The sequence below is a fragment of the Octodon degus genome, unplaced genomic scaffold, assembly GCF_000260255.1.
Source record: "Octodon degus isolate 3935 unplaced genomic scaffold, OctDeg1.0 scaffold00019, whole genome shotgun sequence".
Lineage (NCBI taxonomy): Eukaryota > Metazoa > Chordata > Mammalia > Rodentia > Octodontidae > Octodon > Octodon degus.
In genome coordinates, this window is record NW_004524595.1 from 8,703,653 (window position 1) to 8,727,075 (window position 23,423).

Genomic DNA, 23,423 nt, shown 5'->3' on the forward strand with positions numbered 1-23,423 from the left:
CGGGGCTGGCTGGCATGTGGTGCTGGGGATCGAACCACGGTCCCTGTGCTTTGCCAAGCTTGTTTCAAGTAGGTGCTTTAGACCACTGAGCCATCTCTCCAGCCCCAACACTTCGACTTTTTTTTTTGTACTGGGGTTCGAACTTGGGAGCTTGTTCTTGCCAGGCGGGCGCTTACGCCCCTGGGCTATAACCCAGCCTGCAGACTGGTCTTGAACTCCCAACGATCCTCATGCCTCAGCCTACTGAGTGTTTGGATTTTAGGTGTGTACCACCATGCCTGGCTTCCTATATTCTGTATTTTATTTTATTCTTTGTACTTTGGGGGCTGGGGACATAGCTTGGCGGTCTAAGTGCCTGCCTGGCAAGCATAAGGACCTGGTGGTACCATATGCCATGCCAGCTGTGGAAACCCAGCCATGCCATGCTGGCCACTAAAACCAGTGGCTTGCAGTTTATCATTCTTAATATAAGAATGCACACCTGTAATCCCAGTGCTGGGGAGGCTGATGCTGGAGGACCACTATGAGTCTGAGCTGTGTAGTTGAGACCCTGTGCCAATTAAATAAAAGATTATTTATATTTCGGATTTCTCATATAAGAAAAATGATACACTATTTGTTTTCATGTCTGATTTGTTTTATTTAAAATTATCATCTCAAGGTGTATTCATTTTCAAATAACTCATCCTTTATGGCAAGGTAATATTCATTGTATATGAATACTATGATTTCTTTTTCATTCATCAGTTGATGGACATATTAGGCACATGCAAGATTCAGCTATTATGAATTCTGCCGTTATAAAGCATGATTTATGGGCTAGTACATGGTCATTTTGGAGAAAGTTCTATGTACGCTGAGAAGAATGTGTACTCCCTCTCTTGTAGGATGGAATACTCTGTAGATATCTGTTAAGTCCCATTTGTGTGAAGATTTGGTTCATTTTCATTTTTCTTTGTTGATTTTTTTTTTATCTGGTCACTTTATTTGTTATTGTGGAGTATTGAGGCTCCCATTGTAGTTGTGTTGATATTTATTTGAACTTTTATGTTTAGTAATGTTTTATGAAGTTGTTTGCAACCAGTGTTCAGTGCATATATATTTATAATGTTATATCTTGTTATAGAATTGTTTCCCTAACAAATATGTAAATGACCTTCTTTCCCTCTTGTGCTCAGTTTTGGCTTGAAGTCCACTTTGTTTGAAAGTAGCATAGCTACTCGTATTTTGGGGTTCCTGTTTAATGGAATATTCCTTTCCATCCATTGAGTTTTAATTTTTTTTTGAACTGTTTCTTACATACAGCATGACATTGGATTTTGCTTTTTGATCCAATTTGTCATTCTGTGTATTTTGATTTGGAAATTGAGATCATTCATATTGAGAATTGTTACTGAACTGGATTTATGTATTTTTGTCATTACATTATTTTCCTGCTCCTGATTCTTGTTTTAATTCCCTTTTGCTTAAGTACTTACCCTGCCTGGTATATTTAACTCTGTTAAACTGTTAGGGACTGTTGGCCTCACTTTCTCTTTGTAGGATATACTTGGGAAATCCCCCCACCCTCCGCTTTTATCTTTTTTTTTTTTTTTTTAATATATTTAGTACAGGGACTACAGGGTCTCACTATGTAGATTGGACTCATAGTGATTATCTTGTTTTCAGCCTCCCAAGTGCTGGGATTACCAGGGTGCAGCCCCTGTAATCAATCAGTGTTTCAATGTACCCCAGGTGCAGGGCTGGCACAGCATGCCAAGGATCGAACCTTGGCCATTGGGCTTTGCCTAAGCAGGCACTTTAGGCTGCAGAGCTATCTGGCCAGCCCCCCCCCCCCCGCTTTTTTTTTTTTAAAGACAGGGTCTTCTACGTAGTTTAGGCTGGTCTTGAACGCACTGTGTAGCTCAGGCTGGCCTCAAACTCATGGTAATCCTTCTGCTTTAGCCTCTTAAGTGCTGGGATTACAGCCATGTACAGTCATGCCCAGCAAGAATTTTTTGGAATGCTGATTTGGTAATGAATATCTTATGGTGGTGTTTGTCATCAAAAGACTATATTTTCCATCAATTTTGAAGATAGTTGGTAGATTATATTAGTTCTTTGATGAAGGTTAGTTTTTAAAAATTAAAAATAAATTGTAAATTTATTTCTTGAGATGCAAGGTCTGTGCCGTGTTGCCCAGGCTAATCTTAAACTTGAAGTGATCTTTCTCCCTCAGCCTGTGGAATGCCAGGATTATAGGTTCATGCTACTATGCCTGGCAAAAAGTTATTTTCTATTTGGGCTTGAAACTCTTCAAGATGTCCTGGCGCTTAAGAGTTTTTGTTAGGCAGTCTGCTATAATTCCAGTGGTTTTACCTTTGTGATTTATTGCTTTTCTCTAACCGCTTTTAAGATTATGTCCTTATGTTGCACTTGTAGGATTTTGACTGGGATCTTGACGGGGGTATGTCTTGGAGAGGCTCTTTTCTGGTTGTGGCTATGTGGTGGTCTGTAAGCCTCACTTGTAACATTCTTTCCCCGTATTTGCAAAGTTTCCTGCTATTTCTTTAAGGAGTTTTTTTTTTCTTTTAATGTCATTTGTGCTCTCTTCTGATTTTCACTAATTCTAGTCATCTAGCAGTTGTTGGCTCTGTCCCCTGTGTTCTCTTAACTTTTTTTTAAGGTATCTCTGAGTATGTGATCATCTGTTTCAGCACTGTAGTGTAGTCCTGATACACTGTCCTCATATTGGTCACTTCTGTTGCTCATGCTACTAAGGGAAATTTTGTCTCCTGTATTTCTGTTTGGTATGTTTTCATGGCCTTCAATTCTTTGCTAAAGTAGTCATTCCACTTTTAAGACATTTTGTTTAGCTCAGCTAGCTTTTTATTAGTGTTTCCTATAAGCTCATTGATCATTTAGCTCATTATCTGTTTCATAAAAAGAAAGTATAATTTTCAAAATTAGGTTATGAATCCTCTACATAAGTCCTAAAGCAAACACCTTATTAATCTGTTTTTTTTTTCTGTTATCTTTTTGTTTAATTAAGCTGTTTAGCTTTTGATCCCCCCCCTTCCATTGGTGCCTGTTGGCTCAGCTTTGGGTATCAATACCTAAATCTGATTAATAGGTCATCAATAGGAAGGAAATCAAAAGTTTTTGGAGGCATTTTGTTGCCTTGTTTTCTTATGTTCGTGTGTGTGTGTGTGTGTGTGTGTGTGCGTGCGCGTGCGCGTGTGCACATGTGCCTTGGTCCTGAGGATGGTAGGTCATCATTCATAAAGACTTCTTGCTGTTGAGGAGATAACTTTTGTTTTTTAGTTTTTTGGCGGAACCGGGGATTGAACTCAGACCCTTGCGCTTGCCAGGGAAGCCCTTATTCTACTGAGCCATCTCCCTGGCCAAGGAAATCACTTTTGTAGTTGGTGTCTGCTTTCCAGTGTTCCAGGGATGTGCTCTGAATATGATCATCTACGATTTTGCTTGTACCCCAAGATTTAAATCTTCCATTATTTTCAAAAGGGGAGGGTACAGTATAATTGACCTAACAATCAGTTCTCCAGAAGCATCTTTGTTGATGACACAAAGATAAACCAGATATAGGTATATAATTAAAGCGAATTAATAGCAATCTGAGATCAGCAACAGTAATAGAGTTAAAGAAGCAATGGTTGTTGATATGCCACTAGAACCAATGAAAGGTACCACTGTACCACCTTTAACAATAATTATAATACCAACACAAAGACAAACCAAAATATTGACAGAGACAGTTATTAAACACATCAGTTATGCAGCCATTAACAATTGAAATAAAGGGGCCAGCAAGATAGCTCAGCAGACTAAAGCACTTGCTTAGGCAAGCTCAGGCAAGCACAGGCGCCTGATAGCACATTCCGCACCAGTCCCGCACCCAGAGCAGGCTGAGCGGTTCAGAGTTCTGGCATGGTGGTGCACACCTGTAATCCCAGCACTGGGGAGGCTGAAAGCAGGAGGATTACTATGAGTCTGAGCTGCATAGTGAGACCCTGCAACAACCAAATACATATTAAAAAAAAAAATGAATTCACCAACAAGAGTCAGCCGAATAAGGATTAATCTTAATGGTAATCTTAGTAATTCTAATAGAGAAAATGAAAGAAGTAAAATTAAAAAAATAAGAGAAAGATATGAAGAAAAGAGAAAGGATTCTGTTAAAAAGAAAAATATATAGAATTAGATAAAATAACAAATAATGAGAAAAAAAGATGAAAAAGTAAAGCAAAAGAATAGAAAAAAATTAAAAAGGCGTTTAAAAATTAAAAGACAACCTCCTCAAACCCCCTTCAAAAAAAACAAAACAAAAATTTCCAAAAAACCCAGTTGGGGGGTGGTGGTAAGAGAATGAGTCCAAAGATATATCTGTGTTTTTATTTATTTATTTTGTTTATTTATTTATTTTTTTGCGGTACCAGGGTTCAAACTCAAAACCTTGCACTTGCCAGGCAAGCATTTATTCCACTGAACTATCTCCCCGGCCCAATATATTTGTGTTTTTGAATGAGTTCTTTCTTTTAAGCATCTATCTGAAGTATTGAAATCCACCAGAAATGAGTCAGGGATAGTGAGTCACTACTAAAACCTGTTTTGTTCCTACATTTAGGTTTGTGGGTGTGGTTCTGAGTCCTGTCCTGCCTTTTTGTTAGATGTGGTTGTTCAGTGGTATCCTTCCTAGGACTGTATTCATTCCAGATGCTCCCAGTTTCCATGCCCCTGTGTGCATCCCAAGCCATGGCCTTCTGTCCTGTGGGTTTGTAATGTGCTTCCTAGTCCAAAGGTCCCTCTGTCTATACTCCCTCAGCTGTGGCAACTGTCCAGACTGAGGCATATACCTGATTATGTTGGCAGGTGGGGAAAACAAAAACAGACTACTGAGCTTTGTGTTGGGTATAGGTGGTAGGGTGACTAAGGAGTGGAGTTAAGCAGTCTGTTGGACTACAAGTCAGCACTTTCAGACCTAGCTCACTCTGAAAGCCACTCATGACCCTGGTTTCTCATCTTGGAGGGTGGAATGCCTATGTCCTTGGGCTGAGCTTAAACCTCTTAGGATGTCTATATGTAGCTTGCACCCTCTTGAATGTGTCTTATGGCTGAATCCCACACAGTCACTGTCCTGGGCAGTACCGGAAACCCTAAAGAATAGTTGTTCTATACAGTAGACCCTTGACTTACAAACTCAGTTTGTTCCTGGGGGTTGGTTGTAACTCAAGTTGTTAATTGAATGTTCCAGCTCTTCTACAGTCATCAAAGTCTCTCCTATATAAAGGCAAATCTCTGTGTCTTTGGAGAGACATTGGCCCAGGATTTCTCAGTTAACCCATCTAGGAAAGGTGGATGTAATGTTACTTATAGAACTCCCTAACGTTTAAGTCTATATTGGAGACCATGTAGATGAGGACAGCTTGGGTTATGACTGGAATTTTACTTTTAACTTACGAATGAACAGTATCTTGAGTTATGACCTGAATGTTTGCCACTCGTGCTTCCAAATCTGGGTGAATTAAAACCCACCTGTCTACCCCTTCAAAATGCATATTTTCTTTTCTTTTGTTGTGTCCAGGTTCTGTGATCTGCAACCTGGTTTCCTTGGCTCTTGTGAAGGTGCTTTCATGTGTGGATAGTCATTAAAATTAGTGTTTTTAGGAAATGATTGTTGGCTCTCTCTTTTTTCCTTGAGACAGGATCTCCCTCTGCAGTTCAAAAATGGATTGAACTCATGTTGTAGCCCAGGCTGGTCCTGAGCTCTCATCCATCCTCCCTCCTCAACCTCTTGAGTGCTAGGATTATAGGCATGCACCACCACGTCTGGCCACTACTCCTTTCTTAAAAAAAGTTTTTAGTGGCTTATGCTTTTAGTGATGTATCTTTGAAATCTTTGTCTAACTCAAAGTCCCAGATATTTAAGGTGTCATTTATTTACAATGTTTATTTCTAACTCATGAACTGAAAACTTTTTATATGTATGCATTCAGGCAGAATTTTGAATTCACACGATTAGGTCCTATTCAGAAAATAATGCTTCTCACTATTTATTATAATTTCTATTCATATCCTTTTTTTCTTTTAGTACCAGCTCATCAAAAAAAGAGAGACAACACACTGTTTGATATTCACAGATCTCCAGCCAGAAGAAGCCATATCAGGTATGTTTTGTTTTGCTTTGAAAGAAGGGAATGTATTGCGCATTTACATGAGAGAATAGGAGATGAATTGTGGTTTTTTTTTTTTCTCCCCTGCCATCCTCCCCCCCCCCCCATTAAAGGCTAATAGTTATTATACTATATGTGACTTTTACCTTTTTTAGGTTCTCTATTTGTCTTAAAAAATTGTTTTAAATATTATGTTTGTTATAGCCATACATCTCTTTGGTATCTTACTGAGACTAAATGAGTGAGGAGATCTGTGGTGTGATTTTTTTTTTTTTAAGCACTAATTCAGTTTTTTTCAGATTGATCTTACATTGTTGTACAGGCTGACCTCTAGTGCTGGGCTCAAGTACTCCTCTTGCCTCAGCCACTTGAGTAGCTTGGACATTACTCACTCGATACAGCACTATCCTAACTAGTTAGTTCTTTGACACTGCTGGTTTCCTCCTCTTCCCCACTCCTCCCCTCCCCTTTTCCTTATTGCCCTTTCTTGTACTAGTAGATGTACATGTTTGTGTTAATTTTTTTCCCCCCAGTACTGGTGAGTTTATCAAACAGTCTTTCACATGAGTAGGTTTATGGGTGATTGCAAAGATTACCTAGGAGTTGAAATGCCTCTCTTCTTTTTTTTTTTTTTTTTTTTTGAGACAGGGTCTCACTATGTAGCCCAGGTTGTCCTTGAACTTACTTATGTAATCTCTGGAGAGATTCTTGCTATATAGTATAGATTGGCCCAGATTTGTTATGCAGTTCATGGTGGGCTTAAACACATGATCCTCTTTGCTCAGTCTCAATGTCTGAATTATAAATGTGTCTGACCACACTGTGCTATAACTTTTTAAAATTCAAATATTTTGTATATTTTATAAGAAATTCATACAAGGTAGGCCTATCTTAAATGCAAAGCGAGTCTATATTCCTGTAAACAAGTATATCATTTTCTTTAATTTTTAAAAAATGCCTGAACCATTCATTTCTCTCTATTTGGAACAGGAAGGCTTTCTCTTCTAGGAGTCTGTTATTTATAGCAGTGATAGATACTCTTTACTTTTTTTTTTTTCCTTAATATATTTGGCATAGGGTCTCACTATACAGCTTGGATTCATAGTGATCCTCCTGTTTTCAGCCTCCCCAGAGCTGGAATTACGAGTGTGCACCACTATATCTGGTCTCCATGGCAGGCTCAGCACACCTTGCGGTGGACCTGGCGCAGCCTGTGGTGGTGGGGATCAAACCACAGTCTTTGCACTTGCCTAAGCAGGTGCTTAGTCTGCTGAGTTATCTTGACAGCACTATTCTTTTTTTTTTTTCCTTCAGTACCGGGGATCAAACTCGGGACCTTGCACTTGCCAGGCAGGTGCTCGTGCTGCTGAGCTATATCCTAGGCCCTGCCAGCCCTACTCTTTACATTTAGATGCAAATTAAATTTATTGTTTGAATACCTTTCTGAATTATACCTTATTTGAAAAATTATGTACTTTTATTCTTTTATTCCTTTCTCTGAAGAACTTGCTATCTTTATAGTTTGTAAACTTCATGGATGCAGAATTTTTTTTATATTCGAGGGCAGAAATCTTTTTTTTTTTTTTTATGCATTTAGTACAGGGTCTACAGGGTCTCACTATATAGATCAGACTCATAGTGATTCTCCTGTTCTCAGCTTCCCAAGTGCTGGGATTATAGGCGTGCCCGGGGGTGGGGCTGGCAGCCAGCCAGGGATGGAACCCCAGTCCCTGCGAGGGCAGAAAAATTAATAAATACTTGCTTGCTGACTGAATGTTCTCCTGAGCTAATTGAAGATATAATGCTAATGAGATACAATGAGTTAATGAAGACATGTTTTTAAGACCCATTTGCTATTATGCTGTTAACTTTGCTCATTTTCCATAGGAGAAAGAAACATGCCATTCATAGCAGTGACACAACTTCTTCTGATGAAGAACGGTTTGAAAGAAGGAAATCAAAGAGCATGGCAAGAGCACGAAATAGGTTAATAAACTTTTAAATGTTATTTCTATATGAGGAAAAATAAAAAAGTTTTGCGGGAAACAAGTTCTTTTTTCTTTTTGTATTTTAGGGAAGGGTCTACAGAGTGTTCAGGGTCTTACTACTAGATCAGACTTGTAGTCATTCTCCTGTTTACATCCCCCGAAGTGCTGGGATTACAGGGGTGCACCACCACGCCCAGTGTCTCCATTGCATCTCCGCTTGCCCTGGAGGCAGAGCTGGCATGGCAGGCCCAGGAATTGAAACCTTGGCCCATGTGCCTGCTTGCAGGAGCTTTAATCTGCTGAGCTATTTAGCCGGCCCTTGTGCAAAGCTATTTGGCTGGCCTTTCTTTTTGTCTTTTTGTTACAAGGTTTGTATAGTCCAGGTTGCCCTGGAACTCACTGTGTAGCCCATTCTGGCCTCAAGCTCAAAGCGATTCTCCTGCCTCAGCTTCCTTAGTGCTGAGATTATAGGTGTGCACCACCTTGCCTGGCCCAAGTTTCTTAACTTATTATTAGACTTTTCCTAAGGTTGATGTTCATCATATTTTCAGACTTGAATAATGCAGTGATTGGTTTCTACGTTATAGTTCTTGGATTGGAACTGTAACCATGGGAAATGTCACCTAAATTAATTAGTCTGTAGGTACTCATGGTCACATAGTAATGTGGGAGAGGCAAAGGGAAGCAGCTGGGGGCAAGAGCCTATCCTACTCTATGTGCCAGTGTCCATCTTTCCAGCTAAACTTTGCCTCACATCCACCTCCACTTAATTTTGCTGGCTTATAATGAATGCATCTGTTCCCCACAAAACTTTTTTCTTTTTCCTATTGCAAGATAGGATTTCTGACAGAATTATCTCAGAAGCTATTGGAGTTTTCTTAGAAGATTTTGTTTTGTTTTTGTTGTTGATTACCTTGAGTGTTCTTTGCTTAATGAGGGGAATTGATTAAAATACTACATGGCTCACTGAAACCTCAACAGATTTTCACACAGAGTTTTTTGTCTAATAAATGGTCAAACTGTCAAAATAATTCTTTTTTTTAAAAACTTGAGTTATTTCTTGCTAATTTATAGTAACTTAGCCTACATTTAGCAAAGTATTCCTATAATTTGGCCTCATGTATCTATTATAGAAATATGAAGTGTTTATTTTTTTATTATTTTTTTTTTCTAGTCCTTGTTATTGTTTCCTTTATTTTGTCAGACAAAGAAATATAAAGTGTTTAGTTAGCAGGTCTTCATATCAGGTTTGAATTGATGTAGATTATAAACTAAAAACAATCCATTATGGATGATGGAAAGATTATGCAAGAGAATAATCTAAGTTCTTTTATTTCTACATTGTTGCACTGTGTTGCCCAGGCTAACCCTGAATTCTGTCTCAGCCTCCTGAATTGCATTTTTTTTTTTTTTTAAGTGGCAATTGTGGGTATTGAATCCTGGGCCTTATGCATATGCAGGCTAGTGGTTTACCACTGAGTCAAGCCTCAGTTTCTGAGTAGCTGGGATTATAGACATAGACCTTAGCTAAATATAAATTTAAATAAAAATTTATTACTGATTATATTTAAAATTATTTTTCTTAGTTATTAGCTTAATGATTTTTGGGTCAGAGAGGTGCACTTGAAAAATTCAGTGAAATTACATTTACCTTGAAGCTTTATTATTATTATTATTATTATTTTTAACAGAGTCTCACTGTATAATGCAGGCTGGCCTGGATCTTCTGGTATCCTCCTGCCTCAACCTCCTGAGGGCTAGGTTTACCGATGTGTTCCACCATACCTGGTGAAACAATAGTGTATTGAGGCTGTTTATGTCATACTTCGGTATTCACTTGTACAATTGTGTTTCCTATTATAATAACTAAATCTTAAACAAGACATGGTATCTAAAAAATAGATGTTTGCATTATATTTTACAGATACTAAATTAACATCATTATTATAATTTAATTTACGCTCAAATATTATGTGACTATGTCCTTTCAGTTTATATGACTGGAGAAATTCATTTCTATTATGTAACAAAAAAGAGAAACTTCTGGATCACAACATCTTTTTTTTCCCCCCACATCCCATTTTTATTTCTAGATAAAATCTATTCTTGTTTTCAAAGTAGAGTTTTAAGCATCCATTTTTCTTAAGCCATAATCGAGGAAATCATGGTTAGTCTTGGAGGTTCTCTCTCTTCATCTTGTACCAAAAAAAATACAGCAGATTTAATATTGGCATTCATCATCTGTCAACCCCTTCACACATCCTTGAAATGAATCAAATTTGGAATTCTCAGCATTTTCTGCATCAATAAAATAAGGTGTGGAATTAGGTTTCTTCCTTGCCACACTGGACTTGTAATCACCATTTGGACTGGGTTTACAAGATGGGGAAGTAGAGACATTTCTTGGCCAGAGTCTCTAACAGTACAGATGTAGAAGAGAAATTGAGACCACAAGAAGGCTGGCTGTTGACTGTAGGGTATCACTGTCTGCCTTCGTGGTGGCATTAGTTGGATTTGGGATAGTAGAGGTGTTCTGGGAGTTGTTACCTGAAAGTGGCATGGCAACGGTTTGGTTTGAATAAATCTGCGTGGGTAGGAGCAGTGTCAGGAGCAGCAGCCACAGTCCCAGCCCCAGCCTAACCACCATAGCTGTGCCCATGTCCGCTCTGTCGGTGCGTGGCGTGGTTTGCTGGAGGCCGGGTGTTCAGAGGTCGGTCAGCTCGGGCGGGCGCAGGGAGGTGGGATCACAACATCTTGAGAATTAAGCTTTATCTTTTGCACAATTACCTGCAGAGAGTTAACTGTCTAAATCCTACACTTCATTATTTTAATTGTACTATTCTCTGAGATATCTTTCTTTGGGTAATGCCTATGGTTCAGTTGTGCTTTGGCCCCCAAAGATCCATCCCTGTGTGGGAAGCTTGATCCTTGGCATAGTATTGTGAGGAGTAGAGCCTTTAAGAGGCACAGCTTGATCAGATGTCTTCTCTCTCTGTGGCCACATACTCAAAGAGCTCATGTGAGACCAGTCAGTTTCCTTTGTGCTCACGTGACCTCTCCTTCCTGCACGTGCCCCTAACACAATGCCATCTGCCGTGATGTGCCACAGCTAAGAGACCCATTACCCAGGCTGGCATTGTACTGTATGATAGCTGTTTGATATGAGATATCAATTGTATTATTTTTTAAAAATTGGAATAGTTAGAACCTTTTGGGCAAACATTTAATGTTGTTTGCTTTATCTAATAGTAAGTATAATTTTGGTCAGTTGAATTCAGGAAAAGTAGTTTAGAATATGAAGTTCTTTGATGTTATTTTCTGGGTTATGAGAAAAAGCAGAAAGATGAAAATAAGTCAGAGATTTCAACATTAAAAGGATGAAACTTTAACACTACTAATTTGAGCTCTTATAAATTCCAGATGTTTGCCTGTGAACTTCAGAGCAGAAGACTTAGCTGGTGGTATTCTCCGAGAACGAGTAAAAGTGGGTGCAAGTTTGGCTGATGTTGACCCAATGAACATTGACAAATCAGTAAGTTTTGCAAATATTTTTCTAAAAGTACCTTTTTCTATTTTTTAAGGATTTTCCGTGTTTCTATAAGTATACATAATAAGTTAAGGAAGTTAGGTTGAGGGCTGTGAGTGGGAGGGTCCCATAAACCATGATACAGCATGGGATATGGTATGAGACTGCTTGGTTTTATAATTAGATTTTCATTTTAGGTAGATCACTCTGGCTGTGATGTTGTTAATGAATTTAAGGGAAGGAAGGTTAGCATTACAGAGATGGACTTAGCTGTTATTTGTAGCCTGTAATCACAGTGATTGTCATAGTAGAAAGTAAGGTGGCAGAGATAAGAAGTAATACATATGGGAAATTGAGGATTCAATTCAAATATAATGAGTTAATTGGTTTTGGAGAATGAAAAAAGTTGAGGGTTTTGTTCAGGTTTCTGGCTTAGTGACTAGGTAGATAATGAATAGAGGGGGCCAAGGAGATATCTCTGTAGAATAAGTGCTTGCCTGGCAAGCGCAAGGGCCCGAGTTCAATCCCCAGTTCTGCAAAAAAAAAAAAAAAGATTGAGATAATGAATAAACTGGATGATAACAACAGATAGCTTCATTATCTGAGTAGAGTTGATAAGAGAAGAAATAGAAGATTGTTTAATTGTGGACATTCTATTGGTATTGGTGGCATATGACAAGAAGTAACATACAGGCAATTGGTTGTTTAGGTTTGACATTAAGAAAGAAATATCTGGACTAGGATTTTGGTGTGGATTGTTGATAAAAAGATGGAAAATATGCTAATCTACCCAAGGAAAAAACCTGGCATGAAAATAGTTATAGGATTTAGAAGACATGATTATTTCTCACTGTTAATAATATTATCTTGTTTTGGCAGCTAGCTTGGAACAAGATTACTGCATAGCCAAAAACTTGATATTTTTTCTTGTTCCCATTCATTTTTTTCTTTTTTCTAAATGTATTTGGTGTAGGGTCTCACTGTGCAGTGTGGAGCTCATGGCTTGGACTCATGGTGATCCTCCTGTTTTCAGCTGCCCCAGTGGTGGGATTACAGGCATGTGCCACCACTCCCTGTCTAGGGTGTCAGGCCCAGCATGCCCAGGGGCAGGGCTGGCTCTGCTTGTGGTGTCAGAGATTGAACCCAGACCCTGCGTTTGCCTAAGCAGATGCTTAGTCCACTGAGCTGTCTCGCAGCCCCCCATTCATTTGTATATGCAACATAATTTAACTGATATTTATGTGAAAGATTTAAAGGAAATCATCAAATATGTGTCTATTTACAAAGGAAATTTTAACAATCTCCACTTTGAATTCAGAGCTTAAGATGTTTGCTTTATTAATAAAGCTCTAAGGAAATTTCAGAGTATTAAATATGTTCAGCATTAAATATGTCCAGAATCTCTAGAAACTATTACATTTTCTTAGCAGACCTTACCTTGTACTCTTTGCTTATTTGGTTTATCAGTAGTATCTCACTCTCTTGGATCTCTGAAGTTTAGATACCTTTTCCAGTCAATTAAAATAACTTATGGCTTAAAATTTGACATCATGTACACGATAATTTAGTTTCTTTTATTAACCTTACTTAAATTTTGGAATTTACTCAAGATTTTGCTGTCATAATACTGTATTCATTGTAAAACATTTTGAAGTAGTGTAACAGAAAAAAATCTTTTAGCTTGTTTAGGCTATTGGGGTTGAAAAGAACAGTTCTTATGATACATCAGTGTTATTCTAGCTGTGTTTTTATTGTTGTCCCATTGAGAAAAACTAAAATTCCTCTAATTAGAAATTGATTATTTCTTTTAAATATTAAACACTAAGTTTTTTTTTTTTTTTTTAAGTTTTGGTTTTATTTTTTGAGGCAGGATATCACTATATAGTTTAAGCTGGCCTTGAATTTATTGTGTTGCCCAAGCCATTCTTGAACTCATGGCAGTCCTTTGCCTGAGCCTCGTGAGCACCAGGATTACAGGCTTGCAGTGCCATGCATGGCAGGAGAATTAATATTTTTGAGGGGTTAGATTGAGCCTTTGAGGTCCAGAAATCATTGTAATAGCTAATATTTTCTTGCCTTACTCTTGAACCAAGTTTTGCCTCATGGTGGATAATGTTGCCCCTGTACGAAATATATATTTTGAAAGGCATTTAAACTGTGAGAAGATAGATACAACATATTCTGTAGATCTTCATTAAGGTTTTAGGCTGGACAGTAAGCTTGTTCCTGAGTTGTTTATTTAAATAAAGGTACTTTATTTGAACTAAAATCTAAACTTGAATTTTATTAATTTTGAACACTTATTTGGGTATAGTTACATCCAAAATTGCTGTTGAAAGCAAGTATTTCTGAATTCTAAAACTGTTTCATGCATTTAGAAAATTCTATAAAACATAACATTATTTTCTAGTAAACATTTTTTTCCCCTTTCCCAAGGTACGGTTTGATAGCATAGGTGGATTGAGCCATCATATTCATGCACTAAAGGAGATGGTAGTATTCCCACTGTTGTATCCAGAAATCTTTGAAAAATTTAAAATACAGCCTCCACGGTAAGTAATATCTTAAGATGTGTTCTACACATTTATATTTTAGAATTTAGGAATCAGCTACAAACAGAAATGCTTTATGCAGGCCCTGAATATACAACTGGATGCCCAAATGGATTTTCCTGAGTTTGGATTTTTTTTTTTTTTTTTTGGTAGACAGGGTCTCACTATACAATTCAGCCTGGCCCTAAACTCACTATGTAGCCCAGGCAATCCTCCTGCCTTGGCCTCCTGCATCCTGGGATTACAGATGAGCACCACCATGCGTAGCTCTGAGTTTGACTTCTGATAGCATCTGGTTTTATGCTACACTGTTTAGTGTTGGAAACACAATTTTTTATTGGTGTGTTTCTCTGACATGGTGAATGGGGACTTTTGAAATAGGGGAAAGACTGACAATTTACAGTATTTTTATGATCAGCTCGTGCCTAATTATTAGATTATATTAAGAGAATTTAGTGTTGAAAAATTGTTAAAATTGGGCAGAATAAAGATATTCTGAAAATATAAAACATAGATTGTTAGATTTAAGCTGATGGATGCTCTCATTGAGGAGTTATTTTTATTCAAATTTGATTCTTACTTTCCTTGTGTTTAAGTATATGGAAAATCTTGTTAAAGAGTCATCTAGTTTGGCCTGTTTTGTTTTAAGCAAAATCTCATTGTAGTTCAGGGTGTCTTGGAGGTCACTGTGTTGCTCAAGCTGGCCTCAAACTCCTCAGTGCCAGCGATCTTCCTGCCTTAGCCTGTGAGGTAGCATATAATACATATTTTAAGATTTGAAATTTCTGGGTTACAGGGAAACATTAAAGAGTTTGATATCTTGTGCAATAGCTCTGTATTTTTAACTGTGTTTTACCTACCAAAGTTGGTGCTTTGAGGTCTCAGCACAGTGGAATTCTTTACTTATATATAGGAAAGAGCTTTATCATTACCTAGTAATTATAGCATATATTAACCCAAAATTGTATGGAGGTAGGGAGGTCCTTTTGAATTGGCTGTCATTGGTGATAACATTTATTTTCTCCTATTTTTTTAACTCTATTCCACTAGGGGTTGTTTGTTTTATGGCCCTCCTGGAACTGGTAAAACCTTAGTTGCCAGAGCATTAGCTAACGAATGCAGTCAAGGAGATAAAAAAGTCGCTTTTTTTATGCGAAAAGGAGCAGACTGTTTGAGCAAGTGGGTTGGTGAGTCTGAAAGGCAACTTAGGCTCCTGTTTGATCAGGTAAGAGGAATCACTAATTCAACAGTATCCTTAGAACAGTAATGCATTTTTGTCTGGAATTACTGCTTACGAGGAGGCATAGATTGTATGAAATTTAGGATCAAAAAGCTCAAATTCTATGCTTTAGGGATATAAGCATCCTCATTGTTCATAGGGGATTGATTTTGGGATCCCCTGAGGATACAAAATTTGCAGATACTCAAGTTCCAATGTAACATAATGTGGTATTTGCATTGAGCCTGCATATCCTTTAGTGTGCTTTAAATTCTTGTGGGATTACTTACAATAACTATACAATATAAATAGCTTTGTTTTATTTAAGGAGTGAAAGCAAGAGGGAAAAGTCTTTGTATATGCAGTATCGATACTGTTGTTTTTCCTCAAACATTTTTAATCTTCAGTTGCATCTGAATGCAGAACTCATGGATATGGCAGGATGAGTGTATTTAATAGCAGTTTTACTAGTATTTTGAATATTTATGATGATTGTTGAGGTGTCTTCCAGATATATTAATACCATGTTAGGTGCTTTTGAGTTGCCAGGTGTAATTGTTACATTATAATCTAGTTGAGAAAATACAGTGATCCCTTGGTTCACAAACTTTATTCTTTCCTTGATTCTGCCTGCAAACTGAGTGGGACAGTGAGAACAGAATTGAATTCAGTGGTTAGCTTCAGTGTTGACCTTGTGGGCCAGTTTGATTTGATTCTCTTCCAGTTTACTTTGTGCCCAGGTTGTGGAGAGAATTGAGCTTAAGAACCAAGATACTGCATAATGATGCTGCTTTCTATGGAAGAAAAACTCAAAAAGCAGTATATTTTTATGAAATCTCTATTTTTGTTATTATAACAAAATACATAAATTATAAAGATATGAGGTTTATTTTGGCTGATGGTTTAGGAGGGTACAGTCAATGACTGATCATGTCTTTTGCTTTGAGCCTTTGATGAGGTAGCACATCATGTAAGAGCACATGGCAGAACAAAACCACTCACCTCTTCAGCCAGGAGGCAAAGGGGGAAGAGAGAAAGATGCCAGGGTCCTAGAGTCCTTTTCAAGGGCCTTTGCCTCCATGCCTCAGGGCCTCCCACAATGCTCATCCCTTCAAGGTTTCTCTCTCCTAACTTAAGTACCATTGGTGACCAAGCCTTTAAGAAGTGTACTTTTAGGGGATGCTTAAAATGTAGCAAGTGGTCAGTAAGTTGCTGAAAGAATGTAGAAATAAATGGTTTTAAAGGCAGAGTGAGGTAAGTGAATGTTGTATAAGCTGTTTATACTATTTATATGTAACAGTAACTTTTGTTTTTTGAGATAGGGCTTTCCTTTGTAGTTCAGGCTGGCTTTGAATTTAATACATAGTCCATGCTAGCCTTGAATTTACAGTAGTTCTGCCTCAGCCTCCTGAGTATTGGGATTATAGACATATCACTACATCTGGCAAGAGTAATTTTGAAAATGTTTTTTCCAAAGTTGGTTAGGGAAGGGCTGGTGGAGATAGCTCAGTAGAATAAGTGTTTACCTGGCAAGCGCAGGGTCCTGAGTTCAATCTCCGGTACTGGGGAAAAAAAGAAGAAAGTTGCTCAGGGAGGTACATGGTAGTCCCAGCTGCTGGGGAGGCCAAGGAATATCAAATGCTTGAGATCGGGAGTTCAGTTTTGGGTTGGACCATATAGCAAGACCCTGTCTCAAAAAAAGAAAAGTAACCCCCCCAACTCCTATTTTTCTATGCTGTATTAATTTAATTTTAGTATAAATTTACGTGTGATGATTTGGTGAAAGAAAGCTGTGCTATTTGGCAATTCAGTTCATAGTAGTTAAGCCTAAGAAAATAAATATGAAGTCCAAAATGCTTTCAAGCATTTCTTGTTTTTTTTTTTTTTTTTTTTTTGTGAAGGTATAATTTACATATCGTAAATGTCACCCTTTTTTTTTTTTTTTTTTTTTTGGTGGAACTGGGGATTGAACTCAGGCCCTTGTGCATGCCAGGCAAGTGCTTATTCTACTGAGCCATCTCCGCAGCGCTCAAGCATTTCTTGAGTGTCAAAATTAGTTGATGTCTGTGAAAGCCCTTTCTAATTGTTAAAACAATTCAAGTTTTATTGGAAAATTGTTAGTAGTATAAAAACAGCAAAGTTCTAGATAATAGATTTAGATAGAAGTTAGGTTCAATGCTTACTTTCAGCATGTTCATTGTCTAGTAGCAAATCAAACAGTAATCTGAGCACATCAAGAGAAATTAATAATGGAAATATACAAATACAAAATAACATTAGTAGAATAGGGAAGAATAGAGGAATCGTGTCATATTGCCCAGTGAGGTTATTTAACTTTTTTTGTCGGTTTTGCTTTGTAGTAATTTCATGCTGAGGATATGAGTATGTTTTGGTTTTATTTAAGCATTAAATCACATAACTTCCTTTGTCTAAATTTATTTCAGTATCATTGTTTTCATGATATGAAGAGATAGATGAGGTGTTTGCTTTTATTTTTTAAAACCTGCTTTTAGGTATGACTCTTAAATGGTAAAGATAAATCTTGTGAATTTATGTGGAAGCTAATTGTGATATATTGTTTTATATCTTTAAAAAAGATGAGACCCTGGATCCTGACCCCCAACACAGTGTAAACAAAACAAACATTTATAAAAAGTAGTCACATGGTAAAACAAATGTGTAGAGAGGGGTATCTTTCATGTTTAAAGACACATTACCATCTTTATGTTGAAATGCCTTCAGAAGACTAAGGAAATGCAAAATAGTTGTTTATTAGGAGTTCTTGTGGTTGAATTGGGTGGTAAGGAAATTTCCTTTTTAGTACATACTTTTGTACTATGTGCTTATATTAGGAAATACAGTAATTACATTAAAATGCAAAAATGACAGTAAATACTTTCTTTTTTACTAGGCATACTTGATGAGACCTTCTATAATATTTTTTGATGAAATAGATGGACTAGCTCCAGTTCGATCTAGTAGGCAAGACCAGATCCACAGGTAATTCTTTCTCATCTGGCTATGTTGACTTCTTTTTCTCTTTTTCTTAGTTTAGTCTTAGCATGGCTATGACCTTAAAAATTTAACCTGTCTTTGAGAAACACTTCTTTCACTTAGTGCAGGATTCTGTAAGCTATGTCCTTTAGGCCACATGAAGCCCTTGGCTTGTTTTGGTAAATGAATTTACAGGGGAACACAGCCAAAGTGATTCTATGCTGTATTAATTTAATTTAGTATAAATTTACATGTGATTATTTGATTAGTGAAAGTGTGGCTTTTGTGCTGTAGGAGCAGGTATATGAATAGTTTTGATGGAGACATTGTATGACTTGCAAAGTCTAAAACATTTACTTTTTGGCCCTTTATACAAAAAGTTGCCTAATTCCAAATGTGCATAATGCTTTGAGATGTATCTTATGTGTAGTAATATTTTGTTCATATTTGTTTCTTACTGATATTCCTTGATGTTTACATGTGTGTATGTACCTCAGTTTATCTACCATCAGGTGGAGGTTTATTTTTATTTTCGGCTATTATGATAATGCTGCAGTGACTACTGCTGTACGTTTCTGTGTGAAAATGTCATTTCCTTTCTGTTGAGTAAACCCCTAAAACTATTTCATTTTCCTGTAATACATGGAAATCTGTGTTGCTCCTCATGCTTATTAATACCTAGTATTGTTATTCTCTTTAACTTTAGCTATTTTAGTGTGTGCATAGTAGTGGATTTAATTGTTTTTTCTGATGATGAATATTGAGCATTTTTGTTTATTGGTCTTTATATTTTTGTGAAATATCTGTTAAAGTATTTTGCTTTTTTAAATCAGATTGGGTGTGTTACTGTGCTTTTGTGTTTATTTTGTATCTTGAGACAAGCTCTTTGTTAGGTCTGTTTTTAAAATATATTTGTGTATTTTTAAAATTTAATGTAATTTAATTTTTTAGCAGGACTGGGGATTGAACTCAGGCCCTTGCGCTTGCCAGGAAAGTGCTTATTCCACTGAGCCATCTCCTTGGCCCTATATTTGTGTATTTTTCTATGTAAAATATTTCTAGGTTTTGTTTTGTTTCGGTTTATTTTTTTTTGAGACAGGGTCTCACCATGTAGTTCAGGCTAGCCAGGCAATCACTGTTTCCCAGGCTGGCAATCTTGCCTCAGCCTCCCAAGAGCTGGGATTACAGGTATGCATCACCACACCCAGCTTAAAATATTAAGTATTGTATGTTTAGGTCATTTTGTTTTTTCCTTGTGGTGATATGGGGGTTGATCCCCAGTAAGTACTATACTACTTAGCTACATTTCTAGGTATTTTTATTCTATGAGTCCCATTCTTGCTAAGTTGCCCATGTTGTTGTTTAACTTGTTTCTTACTGCTTTATTCTCATAACTAATTGGGGTTACAGATGTGTGTCACTGTGTCCAGCTAGTTTTAGGTGTTAACATTTAAGTCAGCGATTCATTTTAACTAAATATTTACATATCAACATGAGGTAAGGATTTGAGTTAATTTTTATAGGTTGTTCAAGTTATGAAATGAAGTCCTTTTTTTAAATACAGATTTATTAGTTCTAGGACCATTTGTTTAAAAAATTACTTTGTCTCTATTAAGTTCCTTGGGGTTTTGTAACTAGTAATTAGTTTATTAGATAAGAGTGTATGTTTTCCTAGATTTTCTTTTTAAATTTTATTTTATTTTATTTTTTCTCTTCAGTGCTGGAGATTGAACGTAGTCTTTTCTTTCTTTTTAAGGGAAAGGTCTACAGGGTGTTCAAGGCCTCACTACTAGATCAGACTTCTAGAGATCCATCTGTTTACAGCCTCCCAAGAGCTGGGATAACAGGCATGCACCACCACGCCACTCTCAATTGCCGTCTCAGGGGTGGGGCCAGCTTGGCTGGCCTGAGGATCAAACCCTGGGTCCCTGCGCCTGCTTGCAGGTGCTTTAATGAGCTGAGCTATTTAGGTGGTCCTTCTTTTTAAATCTTAAAAATATTTTTTTATTTATTTGATACAGGATCTGGATACATAATTCAGACTAGTAGTGGTCCTCCTTTCTCAGTCCAGTGCTGAGATTATAGTAGTGCACCACCAGGCCCAGTTTCAGGACCAGCATGGTGTGCTTGAGTTTTTGGGGCCAGAATGGCATGTGGTACCAGGGATCAAACTTGGGACCTTACACTGGCCAGGCAGGTGCTTAGGTCGCTGAGCTCCTAGATTTGTTCATTCCATTGATTTGCACATCTGTTCTTATGCCACTGCCTTGATTTTTATAGTGTTTTTAAAAAATTGTTGGATTCAATTTTATAATGATTGAAATAGTAATTTTTATTATTCATGCATAGGAGAGGCTGAGGAGTCCATCATGAACTATCATACACATGTAACTATTTTACAACACCTGTCTTTGGTTGTACAGTTGGGTAATTTTGATCTGTATTTGATGAGACCTGTTTCTTTCTCTTCTTTTCTGCAAATGTTCCTATGAGTTTTGTATTATTCATTCCATGTGTTTGGGAAAACTTACCACTGAAAATGTCTAGCTTCTGAGTTTTCTTTGTGAACAGGTGTTTTATGTTTTTTTTTTTTTTTTTTTTTTGCGGAACTGGGGATTGAACTCAGATCCTTGCAAGCGCTTATCCTACTGAGCCATCTCCCTGGCCCCCGGTAAACAAGTCTTTGATTACAAGTTAAATTTTTGTACTTGTTACAGGACTGTTCCAAGATTTCTATATATTCTCGGGTCAGTTTTTGTATTCTTGGCTCAGTTTGTAATAGTTTCTTATCAGCAACTGCTAATCTTTTTCACTGTCTCCATAATTTTGCCTTTTTGGGAATTTAATATATTTGAAATCAGGTAAATAGCCATTTCATTTTGGGTTTTTTGTTTTGTCTTTTTTTTTTTTTTTTTTTTTTTTTTTCACTCAGCAACATGCAGTTTATGTCCTTCCCTATCTTTTCTTTATCCTTTAAATTTATTTCTTTTTTCCATGTGGAAGCTTTGAATGTGATTGAAACTTTTTAAAAAAATATAGATATTGCAAGCACATTTTTCTCTAAGCTACTTTAAATATATTCTGTAGCTTTTGACATGCTATATATTCATTGTCATTTAGTTAAAAAATTTGATTCTTGTCATCATTTTTTAACACTGATACTTAGAAGTATGTTTAATATATAAAATAGTCTCATAAGCTCCCATCTTGTCCATCATAGTCTAGACTGCTAATAGTTCACCTCAACCCATAAAGGTCACTTGCACAACTGCCATGGACAGCCTGTTGTCACCCCAACCACATCTCGACCCAAGGGCATGCTGCCATCCACCATGTTCCATGTCTGTGGAATACAGCTACCATTTCTGGTATGGCCACATATATGCTCCACATCTGTCTCGACTACTCCCCCACAAGGCACCTTGATACAAAAGAGGAGAGGGTGTGTGTGTGTGTGTGTGTGTGTGTATGTAAAAGGTCTCCCTAGAAAGTTCAGGCTAGCTTTGAACTCACTGCAATCCTTCTGCCTCAACCTCCCAACTGCTGTGATTATAAGCATGTGCCACCATGCCCTGCTGATAAGGCCTTTTTGAATCTGCTGCACCATTTATATCACACCCATACCCATTGGATGCAGCTGAAATGCCAGGGAGAGAATATCCTGTGTCACACAGCTGGAAGCAAAGCTAGTGTTGCTTACCAAACTGACACTTAGAAAGGCCTGCAGGAGAAAACTGTTTAATCTGAAAGCCACCAAGTCACCTATGACAGTGTTGGAGATACCTAGTTTTTTGGATATGCAGATCTCAATACAAGGTTAAAACAAAACAAAACACCACAAAAACATAAAATACCAGGCAGTATGACACTTTTAAAACTATATAACTGTCAGATAACATTCCTCAAAGTAAGAAAATATTGTGAATGCCTGATAAAGAATTCCAAAACTATGTTTAAGAAAGCTGAATGAGGGCCAGTGAGATAGCCCAGCTGACTAAGCACCTGCCTAGGCAATGCAGGGGACCCAGGTTCGATCCCCGGCACCACATGCTTTGCAGGTGCCAGCCCCACCCCTGGGCATGCTGAGCCAACCACCAAGGCTGGGTGTGGTGGTGCTCACCTGTAATCCCAGCACCAGGGACGCTAAAAACAGGAGCATCATTATGAGCCCTACCTGAATAGTGAGACCCTGTACCAAATATATTAAAAAAAAAAAAAGTTTGCAAATCATGTATTTAATAAAAGTCTAGGGTTTAAATGCATAAAGAACCATTACAACTGAACAATGCAAAGACAAATAACAAGTATAAAACCAGGCAAAAGATTCTATACACATTATCACCCAGCCATATGGAAATGAAACCAAGTTTGATACTGCTTTAAATCCATAGGGATTACTATAAGCAGACAGGCAGATGTAACAAAGCTGATGACACTGTAGAAAACAAACAGAACACTCATATATTACTTGAAGAAACATAATATGGTGTCCCTCTTTGGAAAACAGACTGGCAGCACATCTACATTAAAAAAAGGACTTAAAAAATAAAATAAAAAAGGGACTTCATGCAATCTAGCAATAGCCAAAAAGAACTTATGTGTGTAAATTCATAGTAGCACTCTTTTGTAATAATCAAAATGTGTGAAGAAGCCAAATGTTTCTTAACAGACTGATAAATAAAATGTGGTATATCAATGCAATCAAAAATTGTTCCTCAGGGGGCTGGGGAGATGGGTCAGTAGAATAAGTGCTTACCTGGCACAGGCAAACTCAAGGGCCTGAGTTCAATCCCTGGTTCCACCAAAAACAAAGAAAAAAAATTATTCCTCAATAAAAACAGACAAAAATAGTGATAGATGCTAAACATGAACTTGAAAATATTCTAATTCAAAGAACCAAAGCATAAAGTCATATATCGTATAATTCCATTTATATGAAATATCCAAACTAGCCAGACTTTTAAAAATTCAAGT

At 37.3% G+C, this 23,423-nt stretch overlaps 1 protein-coding gene and 1 pseudogene across 3 annotated transcripts in view; one reads left to right on the top strand and one right to left on the bottom strand.

Moving 5' to 3' along the window:
- Positions 1 to 23,423, top strand: part of Atad2b (ATPase family, AAA domain containing 2B) — a 187,919-nt gene that overhangs the window by 71,647 nt on the left and 92,849 nt on the right. For all 3 annotated transcript variants that reach the window (XM_004627459.2, XM_004627460.2, XM_023710917.1), the window contains 6 exons: positions 6,089 to 6,164; positions 8,058 to 8,156; positions 11,579 to 11,690; positions 14,121 to 14,236; positions 15,287 to 15,461; positions 18,367 to 18,455. In XM_004627459.2, coding sequence (XP_004627516.1) covers positions 6,089 to 6,164; positions 8,058 to 8,156; positions 11,579 to 11,690; positions 14,121 to 14,236; positions 15,287 to 15,461; positions 18,367 to 18,455 — 667 coding nt within the window. The remainder of the gene's footprint in view (positions 1 to 6,088; positions 6,165 to 8,057; positions 8,157 to 11,578; positions 11,691 to 14,120; positions 14,237 to 15,286; positions 15,462 to 18,366; positions 18,456 to 23,423) is intronic.
- LOC101588431 lies at positions 10,567 to 10,817 on the bottom strand (annotated as a pseudogene).